The sequence below is a fragment of the Typopeltis vanoorti genome, chromosome 17, assembly GCF_054136105.1.
Source record: "Typopeltis vanoorti isolate ZY-2024b chromosome 17, IOZ_Tvanoo_1.0, whole genome shotgun sequence".
Taxonomy (NCBI): Eukaryota; Metazoa; Arthropoda; class Arachnida; order Uropygi; family Thelyphonidae; genus Typopeltis; species Typopeltis vanoorti.
The window spans coordinates 78,245,757-78,257,912 of NC_143565.1; the positions used below are offsets into that span (position 1 = coordinate 78,245,757).

Here is a 12,156-nt window from a genome sequence, read left to right on the forward strand (position 1 = left end):
ATACTATCGTATAAATTAAACATTAAAACAGAACGCGTAAAATTACACGCATGGAGCGTGTTGTGTTAGTCACTGTTATGAAAACATGTACTGTAGTTTTAAGCGAAATTAAATTCTGGCAGACCGAGTGATCTTATTAAGATTTTCCATATGTCACCTATTATCATTCCCTGGTTTCTGTTAAGATATTCTCCAGAACGGAGGACTACAATGGCTTCTATGAAATTTCTACAATAGAAATCTTCTTCTAGGTAAGGCATAGAGCTGCTATCCCAATCAATGGTATGGTTAGTAATTGCAAAATGATGGGCTTGACCTGAGTTGTCTGTTCTGTTGTTATTAACATCTCCTATATGTTCTTTTTTTTTTGGATTTCAAGGCTTCTCGACCAATGTGTTTGAAAAAAGGATTAATGTCTTTTGGCGATCTTAAAACATGATGGACAGTCTTGAATGGTTTGAACGCAACTCTGATGTTGAAAGGATTAAAAAGTTTTGCAATCTTCTCAGACACTGTACCTGCATAAGAAATAACTAAGGATTGACTGTATTGAGTGATAGTAGGTTGTTGTTATTGTTGTTGTGGGGGGGGTTTCTATGAAGAATCTTGTTGATTAGATTCTTTGGATAGCCATTTTTTATTAATGTCTCTGATATATGAGTAATTTCATCATAGAGTTCTTTTTCTTCTGAGATGATGTTCGTAGCTTTATTTTTGAGCATATGTATTATGCTGAGCTTCTGGGAAATATAGTGAGTTGGCTTGAAATGAAGGTAGCGTTCAGTGTGTGTTGGTTTGCAGTAGACTGTTAGTTTGATAGGGCCATCTGCTAGTTTCTTGATTAGGGTATCCAAAAATGGTAGTTGATTATCTTTTTCCAGTTCCAAAATGTGTATTTTTTGATGAAAAGAATTAATTTTGTTAAAAAGTCCAAAAGAGCTGTTTTTTTGTCCCTCCAAATGATGAATACATTGTCTACATACCTCCACCACACTAAAGGTTTTAGGTCTAATTTTGAGAGGATGTCTGTTTCTAGCTTTTCCATGAACAGATCTGCACAGGGCGGCAAAAGGGAGACTGCCAATAGTTAAGCGATTTAGTTTCTCATATATCGTTTCATTCCATTTGAAATAAATAGATTTAAGGCAGTAACGAAAAAGGTGAGCGGTATCTTCAGGGAAGAGATTGTATAGGATACTGATAACTTCTTCTACTGGGATGTTGGTAAATAAAGATACCACGTCCAAGCTAGTGAGAATGTCTGTCTTTAAGATTGAGATGTTTTTCAATTTTTCAATAAAGTGCTTTGAATTCTTAATGTAAGTGTCCGATTTTCTGATATCTCCTTTTAGGAGGCTGGAGAGGTGTTTGGACAATAAATATGTGGGAGTATTTCTTCCGTCAATGATCAGGGGTAGTGAACTCCACTTTTGTGGACGTTCAGGGCTCCATACAATCCTGGTATCAATGGGTGTAGTGACTTCAGATTCCGTTGCAAGTCTGCTGTGGACCAACTAGTCATGTTCCATAATAAGTTGTTAGTGTGCTTGTGGTTTTTCCATATTGGGTTCAACTCTAATACGTGATACACTGATGAGTCTGATAGTACTTCTGCAATCTTGGCTATTTAGTCTTTAGTGTTTAAAATGACTGTGGCATTACTTTTGTCTGCTTTTAAGATGGTTACCTGTTTATCCTTTTTCAAGTTTGAGAGAGCTCTTTTTTCTTCAAGTGTTATGTTTAAGTTAGGTGGCTCTGAAGTTGAAAGGATAATAGCACTTTTTAATCTCAGATCATTTGCTGTTGTTTCTGGAAAGGATGAGAGCGCTTTCTCTATGTTACTGATGATGTCGACTTTAGGAATATGATCTGGGGTGATGGCAAAACTGAATTCTTTCTTAAGTATTTCAGATTCTGGTTGTTTTAATATATGGTCCGAAAGGTTAAAAATCACTTTCTCATCACAGAGGCTCAGTCCACAGTTGTAATACTTTTCATATAGTGTGTTGAATTTTTTGATTTGAGTTTCTTTACTAATTAGAAAAGCTTTATTGAAACTGTTATAATTCATGTTATCTAGAAGTATCTATAAGTGTTCTATATGTTATTAGAAATAACATAGTTGCGATCAAACCAGTCAAGACTGTCCATCATGTTTTAAGATCGCCAAAAGACATTAATCCTTTTTACAAACACATTGGAGTGTACAACATCCAATGTGTTTGTGACCTAAACTATATAGGACAGACGTCGAGAAGCCTCAAAATCCGAAAAAAAAGAACATACAGGAGATGTTAATAACAACAGAACAGACAACTCAGGTTAAGCCCATCATTTCGTGATTAGTAACCATACCATTGATTGGGATAGCAGCTCCATGCCTTACCTAGAAGATTTCCATTGTAGAAATTTCAGAGAAGCCGTTGTAGTCCTCCGTTCTGGAGAAAATCTTCACAGAAAAAAAGGAATGATAACAGGTGACATATGGAAAACCTTAATAAGAACATTTAGGACTGCCACAATTTAATTTTGCTCAAAACTACAGTATGTGCTCTCATAACAGTGACTAACACAACACGCTCTATGCGTGTAATTTTACGCGTTCTGTTTTAATGTTTAATTTATACGATAGTGTTACTCCATTTTCTCAGTACTAGCCAATTTCAGTTTTTTCTCTTACCGTTATAAGCCCTGAAGAAGCTGGACAGCCCCGTCGGAGAAACTTGTTGGTATTAGATGTTTATAAATCAATTAAAGATCAATATACATTTCAATTTAATTATATGTTTGAATGACCAAACATAATCTGAACAATGAGCATTATCAGATCTTTATTATTTTATTATTATTATTACGGGTATCTCCATGGAGTCAGTAGACTCATTGTGGGAGACCCAAACTAGCAAATCCATATCTATCATATCTCTTCTTGAATTCATTTATCGACGAAGAACTCACAACTGAGTCAAGCAATGCATTCCACTCATTCACCATCTCCCAGGAGAAAAAAAACCTCATTCTCACACCCTTGTTAACTGCACTTTTCCTTAATTTCCAGAGATGACCTCTTGTTTTTCCATCATTATCACACAGCTGAAACATTTCCCCTGCATCAATCTTATAAAAACCTTTTAGTAATTTAAATGTCTCTATCATATCCCCTCTTCTCTGCCTATCAATCAACCTCTGCAATCCACAAGCTCTCAATCTATCAATGTAGGGAGCATTTTTTTTACATCACTCACCAACTTAGTCACTCTCCTCTGATCCCTCTCCACAACCTCCTCATTTCCAAGGAATCCAGGTGACTAGACCTGAGGGCAGTAATCCAAATGTGGAAGCATCAATGCTTTATAAAGCGGGATAATAACCTCTTTATCTCTGGATGTCAGTGTGTTCCTCAATAATCAAGTAATCCTATGTGCAATCTTGGACACCTTAGAAATGTGTCCCTTGAACTTTATCTCCCTATCTACCAACACCCCTAAGTCCCTAGCCTCATCAATCTCTTGGAGTACCGTTCCACCAATGTAGTACACAACTGGTAATCTTTTAATCCCAAAATGCATAACTTTACCCTTTTCCACATTGAACTGACATCCATTACCTTTTGCCCATTTTGCAGCTTATTTAAATCATCCTGCAAACTCTCAATGATTTTTTATTGCACTACCCAACTTTGCATCATCAGCAAACAACTGAATATCTCCCTTTAAGCCATTTCCTATATCATTTATGTACAAATTAAACAACAATGGCCCAAGCACAGGGCCCTGAGGCACACACACACCACTGGTCACCTGCCTCATCCTGGATTCTGCTCCTCCATACACCACCTTCTGGTATCTCTCCCTGAGCCATTCTCCTATCTATATCACCAGTTCAGTATCCATCTCCCATATGCTCCAATTTGCACAACAGTATTCCATGGGGTATCCTGTCAAAAGCCTTAGCAAAATCCAAAAGTATCACTGAGAAGCCATTTCCTTTGTCCAACTCAGACGTCATTCTATTATTAAAAGCTAACAAATTGCTAAGGCAGGATCGTCAACAAAACCACGTTGGCCCCTATAGAGTATCATATCCTAATCCACCCATTCTTGAATTTTGTCTTTAACCAACCTTTCCAATACTTTTACCACCACTCCCGAGATGATGATTGGTCTGTAAATAACTACTGCAGTTTTAGAGCCATCTTTATGAAGAGGAACTACTTTGCCTTCCTTCCACTCTCTAGAGACCACACCAGAGTTCAAACTTAAGTTAAATAACCAAGTAAGAGGCGGTGACAATTCCTTTGCACATTCACGCAAAGGAATTGTCAACGCTAATTGCCAAAGCGATTTTTTGACTTCAATTCTCACATTAGTTATTGCTACAGGTACAGAAATATCCTCACTTGGGTGATAGACTTTTGAAAAGTGATCACTCAGTAACTCTACTATTACATCTGAATTTGTCACCTCAATACCATCAGCACAGACTAAAGTTATCCTTCCGAAGTCATTCTTCCTTTAACTTGCTACATACCGGAAGAACTCTTTGGGATTACCCTTGATCTCCCTAAGATCTTCTCATAATCTGATTTAGCTTTTCTTACTATGCTGGAAACCTTCCTAGCTTGAGCCTTGTACTGCTCATGAGTGTACTGATCACCTTTCTCCTTGTAAATTCTCCATAACATTTTCTTTTTTTGCAGATCAAGCTTGATACTACTACTCATCCATCTAACGCCTACTTTGTTTGTCTTCCTGACCATGGGGATGATCTGAGGAAGGCAATACCAGGAGGATATTGCCTTCCTCAGATACCCGCTGCTTTTATCCCATGCACTGCTAACATCTTTCCCCTGCAATATGTTCTGCCATGGGACTGCTGCAAGCTCACTCCGAAGCTTGTTATAACTGCCTAACCTGTAGTTCCATATATACCCCTTCTTAAGAGAGAGAAATCCACAAATTTTGCAACCTCCCAAGTATACCACATGATCACTCTCACCAATTGGGGGTAACGAGGACATCTTACTTATGCATATATCCTCTGAACCAATGATCAGGTCCAACACTCTCACAACACGTGTCCCTTCAGTTATGTGCTGTTTCAAGTAATTATCTCATAGAAGATGTATGAATTCCATTTCCTTTTTGCCATGTGATATTTCCTCCTTCCCATTGATATCACCATAATTAAAATCCCCCAAAATAATCACTAACCCTGCATCCGTTGCACTAATTTGCTGATGCACGAATTCAATATCACCATCTGTACCCCCCCCCCTGGCCTATAGCAGCAACCAACTGTATATTTGGTTGCGTTGATCACTATTTCACACCAGACCGCCTCAAATGAACTATCATTCATATGTCTATCCTCTTGATATACTACTTTCTTTGGCTGTAACTCATCAGCTATCATCAACAGTACTCCCCCCCCCCCATTCTATCTCCTCTACCCTCCCTGAAAATACTGTACCCATCACATTCAATTCCAGTGACCACATCTTCTGCTGACAGTCAAGTTTCACTAATGCCTACAACTTTTGGTGAGATTGCACTGGCTAATGCCAAAAATTCTTCCCTCTTATTTCGAATGATTCTTGCATTAGTATACAAAAATTGCAGATTCCCTTTAGTTCTTGTACCAGCTTTAGAACTGATATACATGTCACTAATTTCAGTAGTCCCATGCCGATTTTTATTCACTCCATTCTGCAATTTATTCCACGAATAAGGATCAACAAATATACAATCACTGCTTATGTTTCTCCCTCTTACACTCAACCTTTTCAATTTTAGTTTCCCTGCCCAATTTCTTCAACTTGTTCAGAAAACAGTAACTTCTTCAATCGCTTATGACCTTCCACGTTCAGATGCAACCTATCTCTTGCATACAGTTGTCTTTTGCCTTTAAACACACTCCAGACATCAACAAATTCCAGCCAACCTCTTTTTTTTTGTGCACATTCTTGCAATCATATCATTCATCATCATCGCTCGTCTACTTAACTCATAATTGTCAAAATGAGGCAGAAACACACACACTATCCTTCCATTGATACTTTTCTTCTTCACGATATCTAACAATGTTCTTAAATCTTTTGCTACCCGATTTATATTACCACTCAGGTCATTTGTACCCACTATAACTATCATCTTTTCTGCATCATGCCCTCTCTTTATTGCTAAAGCCACTCTCTCTATTGTTCCACCAACCAAGCACTCCTCAGGCATACTGCTCTCCATACCCTTAATCATAGAATCACCATATATTTTCCACTCATAACTTTATTCAAGTCCAAACAATCCCTCACTCTCACAACATCTCGTTTATTCTTGACCTCTTGTGCTTTCATTCTGTTGACTCCCAATAACTCCCACACTATTTATTACTTCATCAATCACCAAAGACTCTCCCATACTAACCCATTTAACTCAGTTTTAATTTCTAGAACCTCCTTACTGAGCACTTCCAATTACTCTTGCAGAAGATGATCGCTTTTCATTTTCCTGAACTCCTGCCGAAGTTCTTCCGGTACAGTCCCGATGTCTGCTTCCATTCCTAATCGCTCCAGCCCATCCCGACACCTCTCACATACGTCGACGTTTTAATTCTTCTCATTTAGCCAAACAGTCCACAGATCCTTCACATTCCTCAGCGCATACATATAGCAGTTTCTGCAACACATCCACTGCGAAAAATCCAACGCAGAGCCAGACATTCGCATAGAAGTCCTCCGAGTCACTGACGTACGTCTCTTGTTGGATGCCATCTTTAGTCGCTGAAGTAGTGAAACAAACAGCAGCAAAAACACAATATATACAACAGAGTTTCAAACAATAACACCATTGAAGGACACCTGTATCCAACCGAAGCACAATTTGAGACAAAAAGCCACACTATACTTTAATTTAAAAACGCTTTCCAGCACAACTCAACACGACTGCCACATTCACTAGCGACACTGATGTTATACTGAAGTCATGACAGATAGCAGGTTAATTTGGAAGAAAATTGTCAATAGGAAGTCAGTAACAATGTAACTTTTTCATGCAGTAATACTATACTATCCTGTCTCCTCCCCCCACCCATGAGGGTTTATATCAGGAATTCGATGATTTTTTTGATATAGCATACGATGATGATACAACGGCCATGAGTCTCCTTTTACAGGGATGATCAGCACCATCTCAATCCCCCCATTTTTTATCTGGTCTCAGGACTGGCAGATAGGTGATGAATCAGGCCTATGGCTGGGTCTTAAGTATTCCTGACTGTGAACCATGTTTGTTCATGGGGTTAGTTTGTTACGGCTCATTTTGAACACAAAAAAAAGAAATTCATAGTGAAGAATTTATGGAGACACAACACACATGATAGAATAATTACTTTACTTATCATTAAGAAAGTAACATTCAACATTTATTGCGTGATGATTTGCCCACCAGGAGGGGGGGGTACAAAATTCAATGTACCTGTAACCTACCTTACATAGGGAAAACAGGAAGCACCATCTCAATTAGAAAAGATGAACACTATTAATTACCTCCACTATGGTAAAACAGGCCTATCAGACCTCGCACTCCAAACATGCCACAGAATTGACTGGAAAGACACCAAGTCCCTACACTGCACCAAAAAGTGGTTTGAAAGAAAATTCAAAGCTGCCTGTGAAATGATGAAACAATCCAAATCTGAACAAGAAGGATGGATGAATTATTCCAAGAATTTGGGCACCCATCTTGAACCCATATAGTATCCAGAACAGACAAAAATCTTAATATAAGAGGACTTTAGAAATCGTCTTTTGGATTGTATCCTGTACATAACGTATGTTTTCCTGATGATGACCTCAATACAGAGGTCAAAACGTCAAATATTACTTTCTTAATGATAAGTAAAGCAATTATTCTAATACGTGTGTTGTTGCTCCATAAATTCTTCACTATGAATGATGACTGCCATGTAACCTTAAAAGAAAGAAATGGAAAAAGAAATGATGTTCACAACTATAGACCTATTTTTTCTTCTAATTTTTTTGCAACTAATTTGCCTCTCATCTCTAAACTTCTTGAAAAAGTAATACACACAAGACTGCAAAAGTACTTACAGAAATATAACCTTATACAAAAGCAATACAATTTCCAGAACAAAAAGCACAACCAAGTTATTAGAGAACTTTATAAATGAGCTTAATAAAGCTCTTGATAACAAATTTGTTATCCTCACACTTCTTGACCTGACCAAAGCCTTTGACTCACTTGACCATGAAATACTGCTCACCAAACTGTACTCAGTCAGAATAAGTGGGATGCTGCATACCTGGTTTAGAAATTATCTCACAGACCAAAGGCAAGTAACAAAAATAGGTATACATCACATCCAGGGAATACAGATACAGCACGGTGTCCCACAAGAGCAATATTATCTGTAACACACTGTTCAACATATCCATAAATGACATTATGCAGAAGATATAGCACTACTGATGGTCCACACAGATATTGGCACTGCTCTCTCCAAAGCACCACATAACCTAAACCAAATAACCACCTACTTCTATCACAATTCAGTTATAGTTAACAACACTAAAACACAAACGCTAATAATAAAGAACCCAAGAATCATGCAGCCTACATCTCTAATAATATATATATATTATATTATAATGATACATATGATCATTGCATCAACCATGGAAGCTGCTAGTGTTCCAAAATCACACCTGTTTTTTTTTTTTTTTTTTTTTTTTACTGTGGATGAGCTAATGGTTAGATACTCCAGAAACTCTGATCTAGATACCAAACATGGAATTTTCAAACTATCTCATACATCTAATAATCAGGGTAGTACTTCACATTGGACAATGAAATTCATCTCTCATCTCAGAAATACAGCAAAATTTGAACCTTAAGGTAACCAGGCCAGCAGTTTGCTGATGATGAAAATTATGTTAACTCTTTTCATGAAGATTTAAATAGATTTGAAATTTAGATACTGAATGAGCATTTGCAGTTTTGATGCTAATAGTAGATACAAGAATAGGGCTGTGGATCATTGGCAGAGCTGTGCCGCAGGAGATGGATGAGATTTGAGATATGGGAGTGACAGTTAGTAGTGGCCAAAAGTTCCAATAGTGTGTTGCAAAAGCTAAAGTGCATTGCTGCTATGTTAAGGGGCACATTGACAAGTGGAGATGAGGAAGCGGTTGTGTCACTGTATAAAGCATTCGTCAGAGCACACAAATTATCGTGCTCAAATTTTCGGTGTGATGTGGAAGCTGCAGAGAGTTACTAGAGACAATATCAGGACTCTGGAATGCTGGTTATAGGAGGAGAGGCAGAAAAATATATAAATTGCAGAGTTAAGTTAACATCAGGCCTCTGGAATGCTGATTACAGGAGGAGAGGCAGAAAAATATATAAATTGCAGAGTTTAGAGGATAGGGAGAATCAAGGTAATATGATGGAAAAGTTCAAGTTAGTGAGGGGATTTCACCAGAGAAGATATTATACACAGTTCTGAAGGTGAGATAAAAAGAAAAATTAAGCTCTCTCATACTCTACAGAGGTATGTTATAATAATAATAATTAAAGTGTTAATAAACTTATTTAAAAGTCCAATCAACTACAATAATCTTATTTTCATAAATGAGATTTTATTTTTTACCTGTCTTAATTGGTAAATTCCACCTGTTAAAATGTCGGGTTTGGGAATAACTTCAACGGGAGCATATTCTCCTTGTTCATTAAGCTCATGAATTTCTACTCTTAACTCTATTTTTCTGGTTAGTTCAACCCATCTACAGAGAGAGAGAGAGAGAGAGAGAGAGAAAATATACTGTTAAAAGAAAATTCAATCAATTAAGAATGAGAATGATGTTTATGAAATATAAATCACAGAAATAACAGTTTAACAAAAATGAAATATATATTTATAAACTGAACAGTCTGGAAAGTGAAATCATTCTTCTACAAAGGGAAAACTGCTCCTGATAATAATTTACTCTCACATAAACAGACTTGATCAGGATTCCATTCAATTTTAAGACCACATGTATGTCATTACAGTTAGTTCCAACTCAATTTTGTTATAAGATAATTTATATTGATATGATGTAAGCAATAAGAATAAATCCTGTAATACCATTTTATTTCCTAGAGGGATGTAGATAGTGTTATTTTAGCTCTGACCTGGTTATTAAAAACCATTACTAATGGTTTTTAATAACCTTAGTAATGCTCCAGCATGCTAAATAAAAGCCAATGTTTCCAAATCCTAACTAGTATCTGTTTGTATATACTCATGTCTGTTCTATAGTCAATCTGCTAAACTTGAGAAATAAATCTCAAGTTTCTTCTAGAAGAAAAATACCCACTCATCTACACCAAAAATCAACTGATTTTAAAATTAGTGAAAAATAGATAAATAAATATTAAAAGAAAGGAAAAGAAAAAAAAAACCCTTGTTCCTCTGAAAACATATCTTTTGTCAGTGACTAGAAATGAACCTATAATGGTATTTCTTCTGAAGAACCAATGCAGTCCTTTCATGGATGTGATCTACTCTTTTACTTAAAAAAGTACTAAATTTCAGGTCAGTTAGAAAGTTACCCACTTTTTAATTTTAGAAAAATGAAGATGCTGAGAAAGTATAAACTTCATATGTGATACCTTACAGAAAGTACCTCAAGCATAAAAATCACTCCATACACTCTGTTAAAAAAATAATTTAAAAAAAAGTTGTAAGCTGAAATGAATATGGCAGTAATGCTTCTGTAACACACGACCTATTTCAAACTGAAAAACTGTGACTTCTATATAACACTGTTGCAATATCAACTTCCTCAGAATTTAATCATTAAAATGTTACAGATGCAATTTGGATAGGAGTCACAGCAGTACAGGCTACAGGAGATGGATTATTTCAACCATCACTTCACCAATGCAGAATGACAGAGGTCAAAAAAAAAAAAAAAAAAAAAAAAAAAACATTAAAATAGTTCTACTATTACAAAGATCTGCAATGTATTAAATTATGCTTGAAAAACCTGAACTTAGCAAATTTCAGTGAGAGAGAGAGAGAGTGTGTGTGTGTGTGTGTGTTGGATCATTGTTGTTCCCTTTGTAGAGTGATTATATTGGAAAGAATCTTAGAGGAGATGTTCAATTGTTGGCTAATGATAAGTTTACAAATGAAATGCGACATTTAAAAATGAAGATTTGCTAGCAATTTAAATTGCATATAATAAAGTCAATGCAAAGAGAGAGAGAGTCATGCCACTTTTGAAGTTCCTTTGAGGTAACAAAATGAGGGAACAAACTTTTAGTAATTACTTCATTCCTCAGAAAAGATTCTTCAACAGGACGTTATCATTTGCTGCGGTTTTCATTGCTGATTACAAAAGCAGTGGATATTTGCTGGCCTGGCTGGCCGAGTGGTTAGCATATCCGCTCTCCAGCCAAAAGGCTGCGGGTTCAAATCCCAGCATGGGCATGGATGTTTGTGATTGTCTGTGGGAAAACTAGTGGTGGTGGTCGGTGATAGATGGCGTTGAGGTAGTTGCAGTCAGTTGGTGGATAATTAGTGAATGAGTGGTGGAGACAGTTGTAGAGCAGGTGCCCTCCCTCGATGAGTCTTTGGACTCTCTGGAGGTGTCAAATAATAATAATAATATCTACCTCATCTACCATATCCTAAGATGGGTTGAGTTCCCCTCTACTGAGGAGGCTTACAGCTAATTATTGCAACCAGGTCACCATTCCTTGCTGCATCTCCTAAGGGCAGTATTTCTGACTATAGTCCGTATGTGTTCACGAGGCTGGTTTGCCTGTTCTGGAGGAGAAAAAAATCCCAACCTCCATATGAGAGCAGATAGCTCACCTTTCATCAAAAGAGACCAGATAATGGTTCCTCATGTCACTGCCGGGAATTGAACCCAGGTCTTTCTGACCAAAGGACTTGGTCTATACTGATTGAGCTACGGAGGCACAAAAAATTACCAGCAAAGATTACCAGCAGTATATCCATCTTTCTCACAACTGTAACAAAAAAAAAAAAAAAAAAAAAAAAAAAAAAATCCAAACACAACAATTGTTCCACAGATAGCATACCAAATATTTTTATAATTAATTATTATAAGCATATTTTTTGTATTAC

General features: G+C 36.8%; 1 protein-coding gene across 6 annotated transcripts in view; it reads right to left on the reverse strand.

The window, feature by feature from the left end:
• Khc-73 (Kinesin heavy chain 73) overlaps window positions 1-12,156 on the reverse strand; it is an 842,240-nt gene that overhangs the window by 248,205 nt on the left and 581,879 nt on the right. For all 6 annotated transcript variants that reach the window (XM_090407555.1, XM_090407554.1, XM_090407553.1 and 3 more), the window contains one exon: window positions 9,667-9,799. In XM_090407555.1, coding sequence (XP_090263681.1) covers window positions 9,667-9,799 — 133 coding nt within the window. The remainder of the gene's footprint in view (window positions 1-9,666; window positions 9,800-12,156) is intronic.